Source organism: Leucoraja erinacea, chromosome 36, assembly GCF_028641065.1.
Source record: "Leucoraja erinacea ecotype New England chromosome 36, Leri_hhj_1, whole genome shotgun sequence".
NCBI classification, from domain to species: Eukaryota; Metazoa; Chordata; class Chondrichthyes; order Rajiformes; family Rajidae; genus Leucoraja; species Leucoraja erinaceus.
Window position 1 is genome coordinate 1702925 of NC_073412.1, and position 18235 is coordinate 1721159.

The 18235-nt window shown below is 41.0% G+C and overlaps 1 protein-coding gene across 4 annotated transcripts in view; it reads right to left on the minus strand.

Annotated features, from left to right (window-relative positions):
* The window catches only part of nptnb (neuroplastin b), a 43002-nt gene extending 25073 nt beyond the window's left edge, over positions 1-17929 (minus strand). The window contains exons 1-2 of one of the 4 annotated variants that reach the window (XM_055662898.1): positions 17725-17929; positions 394-741 (exon numbers count right to left, since the gene is read on the minus strand). In XM_055662898.1, coding sequence (XP_055518873.1) covers positions 394-741; positions 17725-17818 — 442 coding nt within the window. In that variant the 5' untranslated portion in view covers positions 17819-17929. The remainder of the gene's footprint in view (positions 1-393; positions 742-17724) is intronic. The other 3 variants (XM_055662897.1, XM_055662896.1, XM_055662899.1) reach the window with 3 other exon arrangements.
* Positions 17930-18235: the final 306 nt, after the last annotated feature.

The following is an 18235-nucleotide window of genomic DNA, read 5'->3' on the forward strand; positions in this document are numbered from 1 at the left end:
CAGGAAGAGGGGAGGGGGGGGGGGGGGGGGGGGGGGGGGGGGGGGGGGGGGGGGGGGGTGGGGAGGGTTTACTTAGATGGCAAGGGATTTATGGGACACACACATTACAGTACATACTACACGATTAATACGGAACTCTGCGGAGTAGTATGGCTTCAATACTGCTTTTTTTTCTAATGGAAGTTATTCACAAACTAGAGGCATCATGAGGGGGATAGGCAAGACAAGGTACAATAATCCAGGCATTTCTGGACGATTAAATGGGAGTGCAGGTCTACAACATTGTAAATGAGGAGGGGTGGTGGGGAAGAATTAAGTAGAGACAAGAGGAAAGGAGCAAGGTCTCAATGACCAGCAGGAACTACTAATGGTACTACTATATGCAGTACTCACTTGGTAGGATGTCAACAATGGCCTGGGCGCGTATCCAGGTAATGGCTGGATTTTGTCGGAGGTCGTTCCGCCTGGGGTCGTTGCTGGCCCTGCACTCATAAGTCCCCGTATCTTCCAGGGCCAACCTAGTGACACGCAGCACACTCACTCCATTGCTGCCGTAAGCTGTGTTTATTGAAACCCGTCGCTTCCGAGCACCATTCCATAGTTGTATGAACGAGTCGCCCCTGTTGACCTCAGCGTACCACCACTGGATTTCGGGTGTGGGGTTCCCTACCACGTCACAGTACAGCTCAAAGGTATCTCCTGTCAGCTTAGTTTCTGACAAGGGTGACTTGACAAACCCAGCTGGAGGGAGGGTAGTAGAAATGTAGTGATAGAGTAATCAAAGCAGCCCTAAACTCTGAGAATAGTCTTAACTGTAGACATATAAACAGAAATTGTTCATTTCTACATTAGCTTAGAAAACAATACTAGAAAAGAACAGTGTATATAATTCAAAGAAAATCACAATATTAGGTACAGACATGGAAAAAGGGTACATACAAAAAGTGGAGTATGGAATTTTAATTAATTGTAGGGTCAAACTGTCCTCAAAGAATTTGTTAGGAATTATTAAGAAAAGGACAGGCAATCTGAAGAATTTCACAGGACACAAATAATGTAGAAATGGCCAGGGATTTTTTGGAATTTTTAGAAATTTATGATATGTGCAAAAATTTAAAGAACAACAGGGCAAATAGTTTGTTGCGCTTTGTGTAACTGGCCATTTGAGATATATTGGAAATTTAATCACCTAGCTAGTATTAACTGACATGGATCCTTACCAATCAATACCCAAAACGCAGAGCTTTTTGGACTGTACGTGACTGGAAATACATCCGGAGCAGGAAAGTCCACTAACTTTCTCATAATAACTAACTAATATTCTTAAACTCCACAAAGTATACCCAACTCCATTATACCTCAACATCACAGAACAGTCATAAATAAATCACTTGATTCTTTTTATTGCACTGGGAAAGTCTAGTTAGAAGCAGGCATCTTACTGATTATCAACAAACTGAAAAGCGAGAATGTATTTCTCAAGGAACAATTCCATTTTGCCTGCCATGAATTGGTTTGAACAGATTCCTACATATTTTAGCACTTGCAAAATTCACAAAACACAACCACAACCATGTACACAAATAAATTGTAATTAAAATCAAAATAACAAATGTCAAGGGTCCTTTTCTAAACATTTATTCCAGTTTTTAGACAATCTCAATTGTTAATCAAGCTTTTATTCAAGCAATATACTTTGAAACTCTTCGATAAATAGAAATCATGGCCAATATATCCAAAGGGATACATTGAAGTGCATTTCTGAATATTGAGTTCAACTACCAATTAGCAGATTTAAAAAAACTGGTATTCAGTAATTGACATGAGAAATATCACTGGCACATTTATACCCTTAAGTTAGTTATATTGAAAAATAGACCAAAACTAATTGAATTTATTGTCTCAGTTTTAAATGTCTCGTTATTCTCATATTCCTCCATATTTCTCACCATTCATACTCTAAAAATCCTCAGACTTCTGCACATCTCTAATTCTGGACACTTACACTTTCAACTTTTAATGACTTCATCATGTTGGCACATTGCAACGGTTTAGGCCTGACATTTTGGAATTCCCTCTGTAAATCTCTTTGCCACTCAATCTTTCTCTATTCAGATACTTGTTATAACAGCAACCATTCACTCTAATATCTCCATTTGGTTCTCTATTAAATGGAGTTTTGACAACTTATTTGCATGTTCTTGTATCAATGATAATATCATTCATGCCATAGAGCTGAGCATTGAAATGTTGAACCATGTCATGCAATTGTTTGCAATCTAACGGACCAGCCTTACTGGCGCAGAATAGACAATTCTTAACCATGCCACATCTAGCCGAGGAGGCAGTAGCACAAACATATACAAGACTTTTAGTAATCCTAGTAACAAAATATCACTTGTGTATGGAATTGGACTAGCCGCTCGATTGGATCATAACAGTAGAAGAATATAGAAAAGGTGTACGGCGTTTTAGCATTATAAAGGTGTACATCAAGAATGTACCTTATATTAGTAAATTCATACTAACTATGAATAACAGAAAAGGATGTACATTAATCATAGCTGATCAGAGACCCAAACCCATGTACTGGATTTGCATCATTTCTCGATACCTTGAATTGACAAAATTCAAGGTTTAAAAATCTTAAATGTGGTGATTGATCAACTACCTTCTCTGGGAGCTTGTTCCATGCACCCACCACCCTCCATGTGTAAACGTTACCCCGCAGATTCCTATTAAATCTTTTCCCCTTCACCTTAAATCTATGTCCTCTGGTCCTCGATTCACCTACTCTGTGCATCCACGTGATCTATTCTTCTCATCGTGTATGATTATTAAGATGGACGACTCCATAGTTACTAGATGTCAGAAATCCATCTGAACTGACACCTGCCAGCAATCCATGTGAGGTGCCAGAGATTGCTGGATCTTGGATATCAAATTTAAGGTCAGCATAGAAAGCAAATGTTTTGCTTGTCAAAGTCCAGCCCAACATGCCTAAATAAAACACATACTTCCCATTAACAACATAAAAAACACGGACAGTGTGATAGGAAAGAGTATTTGAATGAGTAAAGAAGGCCTACTGCAATTGCATGAGGCCCAGGTGAGATTGTACCTGGTATTTGTGGACACAAGCTTGGTGTCCATATACAAGAGATATAGCCGTACACCAATTTGATTCCTGATATGGAAGGTGTAGGAAAAACTGCAGATGCTGGTTTAAACTGAAGATAGACACAAAAAGCTGGAGTAAGTCAGCGGGTCAGACAGCATCTCTTGAGAAAAGGAGTAGGAGAAGCTTTGGGTCGAGACCCTTCTTCAGACCTGCCAAGTTCCTCCAGCTTTTTGTGTCTATCCTGATAAGGGGGGCTTGGATACTCTGTTTACTTCGAAATATGAGAGAAAATCTCAATAAAATGGGATTTGACATGGCAGATTCAGAATTGATGCTCCTGCTGGCTAGGGTGTCAAGCCTTAAATTAAGGGATCAGCTTTGAATCCTTTATTAGGGTATTGAATCATTGGAAATGTTTACCCAAGATGACTGTAAGGCTTAGAGCACGTTCACTACAGAAGGAAATAGATTTTTAAATGTTATGGGAATTAAGGGATACGGGATCAGTGCAAGCACAAGGCCGTGAGATAAAAGGTGAGCTTTGACCATGTTGAACAAGCAAGTAGTTATCAGGGATTGAATGGCTCACTACACTTCCTCTCTGATGTTATATTCTTAACTTGGTTTCATGCCACACCCAAGGTTCAAAAATATCCAAACCAGAAACAAGTCACATGAATCTGATCCGTCAAATTCAATTCCTGATTCATTCTGAGTTAACTGCAGAGGTTCAGCAGTAACACGAATCAGCAAAAAGACCTAATTCCATAGAGAAAATGAGCAGTGAAGAAATAAAACCCAACCAAGTTACCCAACCAGGCTGGAGCTCAGAAAACCTTCTAGAGACTCGGTTGACTCTGCAATTATTTATTTTGCCATTAACTCACAGCTACAAAGGTAGCAAGAAAAACTAGGCATTCAGAAGAATGGATGATACAAGACTCTTCATTAATCCATCAAGCAGAAAAACATGGAGATGGGAGGGGGGGGGGGGAGATAAAATGTAAGCTGCGAGGGCAGTCCAGACAATGTCATGACTGCTTCTCGTAGGCTGGAGTTCAAATAGATATTTGGTGCAGTGTCAAAGATTATCTGCGTCAATCTTATGCCAGACCTAACTTCACACTACATAATGCTGACACGAGCTGCATAAAAATTCTTTGGATTAAAATAATATTGTGCTTTGCAGCTCAATGAAACCACAAACAGCTCACTTCTGTGAGAAATGAGCAGGGTATCTGGGGGAATGTCTTTTCTACAAACTTCTTCAATAAGGATCTGGCAATAAATTGATAATATTTAAACCAAACAAAAGCACTAGTTAACAGATACAAGTAGTCTGATTTTCCCATTAGTAATCAAATAACCAGATGTATTTTCTGTTAAGGATATAAGTGAACATGCACTGCATTTAGAATGGATAACAAATTTGAATCTATCCAACACCATCCATCCAGTACGGCAAACTCTGTTGAAAGTTGCAATAACTGATAAATCTGCATTGCTGCTCTTTGCCACTATTGTCCTAGATTCCTTGTTCATAGGCCGTTTAAACAATCTGACTTGATGGAAAAAATTATACCACCTCAAATGGCACAAAGATCAATGCAACGATACTTCCATCCAGTGTGTCCTGAACAGTCATCTGTAGTTCCTTCCAAGTATTTTGGTCTTTCCATGCAGACATTTTTAAATTAGGCTTCCAATCAACTCAAGTGAAAGAGACCTTCAAATTTGGTACGACATGAATTAATGATCCTACAAACGTCATTTTCTCCTCTCTTTGAGCAAGATGTTTCACCTATTTTCCCCCCAAAAAAGCAGTGTTCACAAGGTTAATGAACTGTAACCATTGCTATAACAAAAATACTGTATCCAACTTTGCCCCAGTAAGCTATCACAAACTACAACGTGATACTGCACAAATCTTATTTTAATGAATTTTTAAAAGATTGGCCTAGTTTCCCCCCCCAACCCCCTCCACAAAATATGTAGCACTAAACTTCTTGCATGTCTCAAGTAACTACTGAGCTCACCACAACGAGTGAGGCAAGTACTGTCCATTGAGCAATGGTTGGGAAATCAGTTCTTGAATAATGACGTTTCTCTGAAAGTGAAGCACTAGTTAACGTCTAATTGCTATAAATTAATTCCCCTCTGGCTATATCTATACCAAGCAAGAACACTACTTTTGAGCAAAATTGCTACGGCATTGAATAAACTTGCTCTACGTAACATTGGCCTTGTGCTTCCAACACTGCAACGCTTCTCAGAGCGCTAAAAGCTGTTTATATTCGGCAAGTGTGAATCCTGTTTATAGTTGGCACATAAGAACCATTGTCCTTTTATGGTAATTGTAAGCATCTTAAGTACACTTCTAATACTGGCTTGTACAGCCGGCCAGAGATAAATGCCTGAGACATGAGGTAGATCTAAAGTGACGAACATCAGCTTTAACATTAAATAATGTGGAATTCATCATCCAAACTACAGAATTAGTTTCAAGAACTTAACTTGTGACCTTGCAAACTGCCGGTGTATCCTAAACCCCCCCCCACAAATTACCATTTTGTTCAAAAAATGGATCCAAATGAGCAAATCCCTATGTTTTATTTACATCTACACTGGTGAAAATCCCAATTTTAATAAAAATCTGAACAAATCTCATAAATATTCATGTTGCCTCCAACTCCCATGTCTATGAAACACTGATGTGAACAAATATCATTTCTGATGTTTCTTAAGTAAAAACACTAAAGACACTGGAGGGTTTGTATGTAATTTACTTGAAATACTCATCGGATGATCTGTTAGCATGTGAGCAGATAGAAATGGAGCAAAGGCTTTAGCACAATATTTCATCAGAATCATAAAAGATTGGAGAAAACAGAGGGAGACAGAAGGTGGAACTGAGAAAACAGAAATAAAAGTGTGACAGAATGAGTTGGATAGGAAAGATTAAAATAAAAGCAAGAAGAGCTGTTGCTTCAGAGCTCAGCCAATTCAGGATAAACCCCGACCTCCATACTGTATGGGTGGAGTTTGCATGATCTCCCTGCGATGGTGTGGGCATCTCCTCGGCTCTGGTTTTCTCCCATTTCCCAAAAATGCAGGTGGATAGGCTAATTGCCCACTCATCACCACCGCCTCTTTTCCATGCTCCATCAACCTACTGAGTTCTGATTTTTACAATATCAGTAGTATTATATTTACATCAACATCAGTGAAAGTTCATAGCAAGTTCAAATTAAATTATATTTTTTTGAAATAGCTACATGTACTAGATGAACCATAAAGGTCATCCAATAAGCCTGGAAGCTGAATGCACATCACCATGGATGCTTGGTATATCATTTCTAATAGCAAAGGGTTTTCAACCACAATGTAAATTATGCCTTGAATGCAAATGGAAATGTTGAAAACTATACTGCAGTATAGTTTTCAAAACTAAAACTGGCATACACAGAAAATAGCATATCATATGGAAACATATGGGAAAATGGTAAAGTGACTGATGATTTATTTCCTAAACATCATTGCAATTATTGTAAAGATGTATATAACAACAAAACTACCCTAAAGGGAATCGAGCTAAACAAAAGGGAAAACTAAATTGTGTAGGAAGGAACTGTAGATGCTCGTTTAAACCAAAGATAGACACAAAAAGCTGGAGTAACTCATAGACATAGAAAATAGGTGCACGAGTAGGCCATTTGGCCCTTCGAGCCTGCACCGCCATTCGATATGATCATGGCTGATCATCCAACTCAGATTCCCATCCCTGCCTTCTCTCCATCCCCCCGATCCCTTTCGCCACAAGGGCCACATCTAACTCCCTCTTAAATATAGCCAATGAACTGGCCTCAACTACCTTCTGTGGCAGAGAATTCCACAGATTCACCACTCTCTGTGTAAAAAATGATTTTCTCATCTAGCCTGTCCAACCCCTTAAGAATTTTGTACGTTTCTATAAGATCCCCCCTCAATCTTCTAAATTCTAGCGTGTACAAGCCGAGTCTATCCAGTCTTTCTTCATATGAAAGTCCTGCCATCCCAGGAATCAGTCTGGTGAACTCAGCGGGTCAGACAGCATCTCTGGAGGAAAGGAATAGGTGAACAAAACGTCACCTATTCCTTTTGTTCAGAGATGCTGTCTGATCCGCTGTGTTACTCCAGCTTTTTGTGGCCGTCTTCGGAGAACTAAATGGATTAATAGAACTCTTATCAAAGTCATCAATAATTGCTTTTGTGAATACCTGTATAACCATAGTAGTTGATCCCTTCCTAGCCTATTGGTGCCATTTGGTTGACAACATCATTCATCAGCAGTTCATAAGCTCAACGGGAATGGAACATTGCAAGGGTGAGGGGTGATCCAATTAACCACAAACTAGTTTGACCTCAGTGCTGGGGACAATTTGAGAAACACAGAAATAACTCCAAAAAGAAAAAAAAAAAAATAAATAGTAAGTGTTGAGAAAAAGGCTGGAAATACTTAACAGGCAACATTTGTGGAAAACAAAATCTATCATAGTTCTATAAAAGATAGTCAATCTAAAACTTCAACTTTGTTTCTCCCTCCTTAGATAATGCTTGACGTTTAGTATTTCCAACATTTTCTAATGAAGTAACAGAGGTCAATGGGAGAAAAATATGATTGATGTGTTATTAATGGACTTACCAAACTTAAGGTGCTACATAAAAGTCTTGTTGTCAAGATTACAGGTAATGGAATAAAATAGCACGGACAGAAAATCTACCAACGAACTAGAGAGACAGTAGTAGTGAAGCTACTAGACTGTAGTAATTGTTTTTCATGCTGGAGATCAGTATACTGTGCTTCCAAGTTGGTTTGGGAACCACTGCCTTTCTTAATATATTATAATGATAGGGGCTTGGGTTTTCATTGCATTAACTCAAAATTTGTTAACAAAAATTGGGGGAACAGTGGGGAAGATAAAAATAGACTTGAAGGAGATATGGATGGTGGATTGTCCCAAAAGTGAAATTTAACCGAGAAATGCGAAGCATTACATTTCGATGTGAAAGAATGACAATAGGTCAATGTACATTAGAGGGCAGAATGCTAAAAGATGTAGAAGAGAGATCGGGTGACGGGGGGGGGGTTATATGCATTGTTCATTGAAAGTGGCAAGGCAAATTATAAAAGTACATAAAAATATATTAGAAATTGGGCTTTATAAAGGCATAGAATAATACATGCAAGGAAGATACGATGAGCCTTTATAAAACACCAATTTTGCCTCAACAGGGGTACTGTGTTCATTTCTGGGCATCACACTTGCTTATTCTGGCAGTAGAAACGCAAAAATTGATTGAAATCCCATTGACATTTTGGTCCCTTGCTATTAAATGGGCTAATAAATAATGCAGAGCTGGTCAGATGCATTCTAGTTAAGACCAGGAAAAGAGCAAAGATTCTAATCTGACAATGGCTGAAGCTTTTGCTGATACATAACTGAATTACTGAAAATAGCCAGACACATTAAAAAAATAAATGATGTAATGTGTGAAATTAAAATCAAGATTTTAAAAATAATAAATAAAAACAATAAATAATACACGCAAATAATACAAAGTTTCTTTTGCAAATAATCACCACAAATTTTATAAACGGTGATTTAAAAATTAGCAGGTTGCAATCACGACCACGAACTGCGTGCCATGTTAATGGAGACGAAGCAACATTGCTGAACAATGGTGTACAAAGGAACTGCAGAGGCTGGTTTAAACTGAAGATAGACACAAAATGCTGGAGTAACTCAGCATCACTGGAGAGAAGGAATGGTGAGAAAGAATGGGGGTCTCCCCCCCCCCCCCCCCCTTGACTCGCAGTCTGAAGAAGGGTCTCGACCCGAAACGTCATCCATTCCTTCCCTCCAGAGATGCTGCCTTTCCAGCTGAGTTACTCCAGCATTTTGTGTCTACTGTAGTACAATTCATTTGCTACTTGGTTATCTGGATCTTGCTTAGTGAGAACCTGTAGTTTCACATTACCAAAATGACAGTGTCTGATCTACCAGTAATTGCTTTGTTAGCAAAGACAGGTAAACGGAGAAACATAGTAAATATTACATGGGATACTGGAGCTCACTGCATTTTCCTGCAAACTATTTCCCCTTTACTTATTTAATGGTTGTGGCATAACACTGCCTGGAGAATCCAATTTGTTCAAATTACAAATTTAAAATTACACAGCCTTCTGGGTGAGTTTTATAGCCAAATTTAATTTCAGATTATAGGACAACCTCATCTTATATCACATTAACAAAATTACTCCAATCACATGAAGATAAATCGTTTTTTGTGTATTAATTCTATTTTTAGAATTTTGCTCAAGCTGTCACGGCAGATGCTAGAATCCAATCTCTAAAATAACACAGCAACCCCACGTCATATTCAAGTGGGAACGGCCCAGATTTCACGTTATAAATTCAAAAGGAGTGCAGGGAATTTGATAAAGGTTAAACTATCAAAAAATTAAATATTTAAAACACTTTGTATGCTTGCAAAGCCACCTGTTTTTAACCTGCTCTGTACTGCCCTTGTGTAGGCCCTGCATACTTAAATGCTCAAAGGGATCACAGCTACATACAGCAATTGGAAAAGCTAAAAATACGCTGAACATCAGAATTCATCCACAGCGGCTTGTGAAATACAGACAACTCGGATTCAATCGGAACTTTAAATTACAAATATTGTAGAATATATATTGATATCAATTAATTGAGAATATAAGCTCTCAAATTCTGCTTAGATAAAGCAAAATCATATATACTATAGCATTTGAATGTATTGCTACACTTTTAGGTCTTGAAATCCTGCATAAAATACAGTTTAATGCTTATAAAAAGAATGATTATTCAAATTTTTAATTAGGATTATATTTTTGCCTTAATTTGAAGGGATGACTGTATAAAAGATAATGACGGCATTTACTGCATTCTATGAATGACAGAAGCAGACTAAACCAGCAACTGCGTGACTGCAGAATCATTCAAAGCCTGGAGCACAACTTTGGTCCTTTACAGCGCTGAAGGGGACTCTGATTAATGCGATGAATTAAAAACTTAAATTATTATTCAATACAAATATAAACTAAATCTCCCAAAATTCCGATGTTTTCAAACAAAGCACAGGCTTGCCTCAAATAATCACTCATGTTTGACATGTTTAATCTCCAAGCACATGAAAATAGGCCAAGAGGAAAAGAGAGGCCAAGCACATAGAATTTTAAAGCAAATATATTTAATTTATGCCTCAACACAGCTTTCAGGATTTATGTTTGTTACGGCAGGGCAATATTCCAGACAGATTTGATTGGAAATATAGTATGGAATTTCCATTTTTCCCTCATTCTGCACGTCAGAATCATTATAATTTGCAATTTAAGTGGGCGTTACTATCCTGACAACACCTAATGCAACCCGTCTTCAAATTTGCACACCAACATTCTGAAGTTATCTTTCCATAAGTCTTGCATTCTAACTTTAATTATAATTTATTCTTTAACTGCTATTTATTCAATTAATGTCACCTAAACCAATAAACACCTTAACAACAAACACTAGGTTAATACTGCAACATGGGTAGCAACTGGAAAGGCAGAGATTCACTATGATTCAGCACATCGCCAAATCGTTCAAAAATATCTCATGCTTGATCGCCTCAGGATTTTCTTGTTTGTGGATTTGCACTTTAATTGCCCTTTAAACTCGTAGCAGAAAGCCAGCTTCCATTATTGAGCCTACATGTAACCTACAATAAATATTAATGACTGAATCAATCTCTGTCAGAAACTGTTCCGTGGATTCATTTCTCCAGTGCACGAATAGAAACGATTAAAAAGTTGTAGGAAGAAACTGATGCTGGTTTACACTGAAGATAGACACAAAATGCTGGAGTAACTCAGCGAGACAGGCAGCTTCTCTAGATAGAAGGAATGGGTGACGTGTTGGTTCGAGACCTTTCTTCAGACTGAGTGTCAGGGGAGAGGGAAGACACAGAGATAAGGAAGTGTAAGGTGTGAAAATGAGATCAAAAGAGATGCGAATCAAGGAAATTGTAGAATAGATTATTGTTAGCTAGAAGAAGCAAACAGAGATAAAAATTAATCGACAATAGTCAGACTGGCCGGAGAATTGGGAAGGGGAGGGATGGATAGAAACCATAGAGGGAAGGCAAGGGTTACTTGAAGTTAGAGAAGCCAATATTCATACCGCTGGGGTGTAAGCTGCCCAAGCGAAATATGAAATAAAAAGGTCATTGTTATTAAGATTTGTGGTCATCTTCCATTTTTTCTGTCCTTGAACATAATCATTTTTCCTTCACTTTGTTTCTATTTTTACACCTGCTTGGATAATGATTTCAACTACTCCATCTTTTCCTCAGTTCTTCCACTTTATATGTCAATCCTTTATCTTCATTCCTGAGGAAGATTTGCTTTGCCCGCCATTGAACTGGATACACAGATGCTCTGCTGCCTTCATTCTATGGGGAACTTGCATTTTAAATTCGCCAGACCAGGCTATGAGATACCCCACTTCAGGGAAAATATGGTTCAAAATCTAAACTATCCACTATAATACTCAGTATTTTTTGTTATAACTGAGGGGACAAAAGAAAAACATGTTAACATTAAACTTGTTCTCTACGCTGACAGCACATAGAATGTATAATAGGAAGCCGAAACAGCAAGACCACTAACCTATCACTCCTATGCTCAAGAATTCAACTTACACATTTGCACAGTCCACATTAGATCCAACCAAATCATCACCTTAATGCTGCAAATTAATGCAGTTCAAAAAGGAATGGCACGGAAACAGGTCGACATCAGATATTCTAATAATGCCAATACATATTGCTAGAAGATGCACAGTTATTCTGCAGTGGCCATTATACAAGTTGACTTCAGGGAAAACTTGCTCTTGAACAAAAGTGCAAAATACAAGAACTTCTAAGTGCTATAATGCCTAACAATTTAATGCTGTTTAAGACCCTCGGTACTTTTTTTATCTCAATGGAGCACCCACACATACAAACATACCCAAAAACATTCATATGTATATACACACGAATGGAAACCTTAACATTTAGTTAGTTAATTTTACTATCTGGCCAAAAATGATAAATGCTGCAGTATTCAAGTGAAGAAGGACTCCTACATATACTACCTATCAACATTACTGTGCTCTTGCTAAACAAAACAGCTGCATTTTGCAAAAGGAAAACATTTATTAATTAAGGCAGCTATAAACAAAGAAAAATAACTGGACACAATTACAGTACACAAATGCTACAGCTATTGGGGAATAAATTAAAATACTGCAATAATTTTAAAATGAATCAAGTTTGACACTGTTAATACTGTACCTGGTTGTTAATTCTCAAAGAAAAGTCACCATAAAAAGCAACTTGCATTAGTCAAATGTTAAACCACATCTTTATGAAATATGAACATTTAAAGCAAAATATTAACGGTGAGCACATTAATTCTGAAAAATAACATTCTTAATTGATTCATTCTAATCACCTCTGAAAAGTCATGTGAATATATTATTGCATTTATGTAACATTTTATGATGTTGTCACAGACCATCCAGTGAATGTGTCACTTACTGTGTTTACATGGTGCTCAATTTGTAGCATTTTGAATATGATTTGAACACTGAAACTGAACAATTCTGTATCAGACTACAAATATAAATAATAAATCTGACTCTAATCAGCACATTGAAATAAAGATGGATTTTCACGACATCATATAGGTCCCATTTGCACGCTTCAATATGTGCATGCAAATACATGCACACACATTTAATTTTGTAGCTTTGCAGAAAACATTTCTGGCTTTCATTACTGAGACTAAATGGGCTGGAATCAAAACAAAATTTAAAAAATCTCACAAGACATTGTACTTTTCTACATCGCAGACAGGGTTGTTGGTTGTGAAGCAGTCTGCACTCCCAACAGCACAGGCAACAATTATAATTAATCATAGGTTGCTGCTAAATTAGAGGGTCCTTTTCTGAAAAATTTGGGAGCTAAAATGCACCATAATTTAGACTGCACAAATAGTGTTTTAAACCAGCAGCAATTTTAGCTTGAAAGGAAAAGGATCTGCACTAAAATGGACTTGTTACAGAAAACATTCAACTTTAAAATACATAAAGTTGAGGAAACGCTCAGCATGTGAAGAAGCTGCATTGAGAAAGAAACTGACTTAATGTTTCAAGTTAAAGACTATCAGAACTGGACAACTAACATTCAGTTTCCTCCACAAATTGAGAACATTGGGTTTTACTAGCAAATAGTTTAGTTAAATGCCATTAACATTATAAAATCTAAATGACAATCTTCCACACACTAGCTAACAAGTCAATGGTAAGATTATGGATCGCATGCAGGTGGAAGAGATTAGATTAACTTGGAATCATGTTCGGCAAGGACCTTGTAGGCCGCAGGGCCTGATCCCGTGCTGTATAGTTCTGCGGTCTATTATGGAAGATTAACACAACACAAAAAAAAAATGCTCATTTATCCTGGAACCACACAAATCAATTTCAAAAATAACATGACCGTGTTCTAAATAATAATGGACAATGGAAAGGAGAAAGTGACTGAAGAATTTCTCCTGGTTCACCTGAGTAAATCCGTCATCTTAGTTCAAATTAAAGCCTCAGCTGGCAAATGAAAACATGATTTGGGGGGAAGGGGGGAAAACAGCTTTTTTCTCCCCTCACCCCTCTTTCCACCCCCAAAACACCATCTATTTGTGATGAATGACTCCATATCCCTCGCAAGCTGTTGTTTTCCTGTTGATTTTCCAAAGTAAGCATGAGAGAAAGGCAAATTAGCCTGACATGCAAGTCACTTGCAGTTTCTACACCAATTATCCCAGTTCTCCGCAGGTGAAATTCGAAGTCTGGTGGAAGCACCATGTAAACAGAGTAAAGACAGTGAGCACACAAACAGAACTCAAAAATGCAAACTTCAAGCAGCAGTTGGATTTGATTATAAAGTTATAATCTCAATGACATTTCTTCAATGGGTCTGCCCCAGTTTATGCCCCTTTTGGGTGTGGACTGGACTACACACACAGAGGAGTGATCAGGGGTTCACTTTCCTTCCACTGTGCTTCACTAAATTGGTAAGTCTCAGCAACTTTCTCTTCTCCAGTTCATGAAAGCAGCCAATGTCAGTGGACATTCCTAGTAATTCCCCATAGACATCGGATAAGATCAGATGAGCCTAGGCTGCAAAGTCACTCAACCATCCTGCACTCATTAACCTGACAGTTTATGACAAACACAAGTCACTATGTCAAGAAGGAATTTGCAAAAGATTATTATAATTAAACAAGTAAATCTCCCTTTACAGCTTGAAACAATACTGAATGGCAGCAAATGCATTTGTCATCTTTGTTTTTTCAATTAAGTTAAAAATCCAAATGCTACATTCTAAATGAATAAATACAATGTGTTCATAAATATGGGTGAAATGAATTTACTGGGCTTTTTGGATGCGGCCAATCATTTCAATGAAATACTAACTGGAGACACAGCACCTTGGAGGACACATTTGGCATTATAACACAGGGAACAAATACCAAAGACTTGTTACCAGAGGATCATTAAGGGCCTGTCCCACTTACGCGATTTTTTTCGGTGATTTGCCGGCACCCATCATAGTCGCAGCAGGTGGCCGACAATTTTCAACATGTTGAAAATCCAGCGGCGACCAGAAAAAGGTACAACTCTTTGGGCGACTACTCACGACCATACAGGAGTCACATTTCATCCCGTATTTATGATTAATAATGAATAAGGAACAAAATATGAAAATAGAATATAGAACATCTGCATTCATAACCTGGCCTATTTTGTAAGCACTGAGTCCAAATTCAGGTTTAATTAAAGGGTGCAGAGAGGATTTACAAGGATGTTGCCAGGACTAGAGGCCCTGAGCTGTAGGGAGAGATTGACAAGACTAGGACTTTATTCATTGGAACGGAGGAGAATGAGGGGCGGTTATTTTACAGAGGTGTATAAGATAATGAGAAGAATATATAGGGTAAATGCACAGAGTATTTTACTCCGAGTAGGGGATCAAGAGGGGGGAAACATTTAATAGGAACCTGAGGGGCAAGGTTTTTTTTCACATGAATGGTGGCAGGTATATGCAGAGGAGGTAGTCGAGGCAGGTCTATCGCAACTTTAAAAAAAACATTTGGACAGGTACATGAATAGGATTAGAAGGATATGGGTAAACACAGGTGTGGGCAAGTTGGGCTGAAGCGCCTGTTTCCATGTTCTATATGGATTTTCAACAGTGTTTGTGGATTGTATTTCTGGGTCCACGCTGACAGTGTAATGCTTGCAATACTTCCTCACAATAGTCGCTGGAGTGCATCGAATTATCCAAAACGACTCCCAGAGAGGATAATTCTGACAGGACAAAAATAAAATGTGTATGAAAAACAATGGCTCAGACATCAGAATCCAGATATAGAATTTCATCAGTTTCAAATTACTGTTGACAAAATAAAAATGATTAATAATGAATAAGGAACAAAATATAAAAATAGAATAATGAATCCTCTGCAGCCAGTTTATTACAGCTCAACAAGATGATTTCAAATGCATTTGCTACTGCCTCAAACCACACAAAAGCCGCCTACTGATAACCTAGAAATGTTTAATTTCTAGTTCAAGTTATTGCCTTTCAATATTTTACCTTTCCAGCATGTTCTGGCCTAGATTGCAAAGTGGAATATGACAAGGAAATTAATAACATCACTGCACTGCAGTACTGTTCACCGTTTGCAAATGGATCATTACTGCAGAACAGCCCTCAATCCAATTTTAATGCAATATCACAATTGTTCCAATTAGAAAATGCTACTGCATTTTGACCCTTTGCAGGCGCTTGGCCTGCATTTAATTGAAAGGTGGGAAGACATTGAAAACATTAAAAAGGTTGCAGGGCAAGGGGAGAGATGGAATTCCAGTGCATTGAGTTTGCATTTGTTTGTGTTGACAGTTATAAAATATAAAAAAAATACATGTATAAGGTGATGCATCATAGCTGGTTAAAATAAAGCATTTATATAAGACTCCACCCCATCCTTGGATATTTGTGCAAAACCAAGGTTATCATTCACTAGGACAAGGGCATTCTTTCCTCCCTTGATATTGGATCTTCCTAGCTCCAATAACCCAGCACTCTCTGGTACACTGCAAGGCCCAAGACCTCACTCATCCACCTATCAAGGATACAGGTATTCTGCCAACCACCCCCCCCACCCCCCCCCCCCCCCCCCCCAATTCCTCACTCCATCCAACATTGTGCCAGTCTTTGACTCCCCCACCCTTGCCCCTCATCACACACCTGGGAATCCACAACTCCAGGATCACCCCCCCTGCCAATGCAGGTTTCTCAGTCCTCTCATCGACACCCTCCCCTCTGGGTTTCCTCAGTTATTTTCTGACTGCCCTAGATCAAACCCACCCCAGTACTTTGCTCCTATCCCCTGACTGTCCGAGCACTCCAATCCCCCCTTCCAGCACCCACTCCTCCCCGTTTCCTGGCCATCCCTCTCTACAACATCCCCAGCAAATAATATCCTGCCTCCCATTCCACCACCTGCGTCCAACTCCTGTCTCTTTGCTCCTCCAGCCTCTCCACTCTCCCCCCATTGCACCCCTTCTCCACTCCCCGCAGCCCCTGCCCCTCCATCTCCTTCCCCCCACCTCTCCTGGTCCTCCAACCCACATCCCCATGTCCTGCAGCTCCCTTCCTCTTCCACCCTGGTTGTTCACCTCCCCTCCCCTCCCCCTTCTAGCCCACTCCCCTCACCTTTGTCCTTCCCCCGACCCCCACCGGGTCTTCCACCCCTCCCCTCGCCCCCAGTAAGTCCTCATACCAGTTCCCATTCTCTCCCCCTCTCCCATCTCTACCTGCTTCCTCCCCCCACTCTCCCCCTCCCTCCTCTCCCCCCCTCCTTCCTCTCCCCCCCCCCTCCCCCTCTCCTCCTCCCCTCTCTCCTCTCCCCCTCCTCTCCCCCTCCCTCCCCCTCCCTCTCTCCCTCCCCTCTCCCCCTCCCCCCTCCCTCTCTCCCCTCCCCCCTTCTCTCTCCCCCTCCCCTCCTCTCCCCCTCCCCCTCTCCCTCTCCCCCTCCTTCTCCTCCCCTCCCCCTCTCTCCCCCTCCCTTCCCCTCCCTCTCCTCCCTCTCCCTCCTCCCCTCCCTCCCCCCCTCCCCCTCCTCCTCTCTCCCTCCCCCTCCTTCTCCCCCCCTCCCCCTCCTCTCTCCCCCTCTCCCTCTCTCCCCCTCCTCTCTCTCCTCTCTCTCCCCCTCTCCTCTCCTCCCCCTCCCTGCCTCCTCCTCCTCTTCTCTCTCCCCCATCCCCTTCTCTCCCCCTCCCTCACCTCAATTTCCCTCCTCTAACCCCCGTCTCCCCCCCCCCTCCTCTCTCTCTCCCTCTCCCCCTCCCCGCCATCCCGGCCGGGCTCGGCCTCAGCCCAGGCCCCAGGCCCCCGCTCCCGGTGTCCAGGCCCCGGGCCCGCACTCCCTCCCTCACCGCCCTGTCCGCGGACGGGCTCCGGCCGGAGTGAGAGCGCGAGGAGCGCGCACACAGCGGCGCCGAGGCGAGCAGGGCCGCGAGCCGTTGCCATGGTGCTGGGGGGGACGGGGGAGGGGACGGAGCCGGGGCCGTCGCTGCTCAGGGCTCGGTGTGTCCGCGCGACCGACTGCCGCCCGCTCCGCACCGCTCCTCACGCACCGCACCGCACCGCCCGCCCGCCGTCGGCGCCAGCCCCGCCCCGAGCCCGCCCCGCTGTGGGCCGCGGTGACGCAGTGCTCCCCTCCCCGCCGCTGGGGGCGCTGCCGAGCTCACTCCGCGACCGGCCACTGGGGGCGCTGCTGAGCTCACTCCGCGACCGGCCACAAGAGGCGCTGCTGAGCTCACTCCGCATTCTACCACAGGAGGCGCTGCTGAGCCCACTCCGCACTCTGCCACCAGTGGCGCTGCGTTTCCGCACTCCCGCCGCCGGTGGCGCTGCCGAACTCACTTTGCTCCGCAACCTGCCACT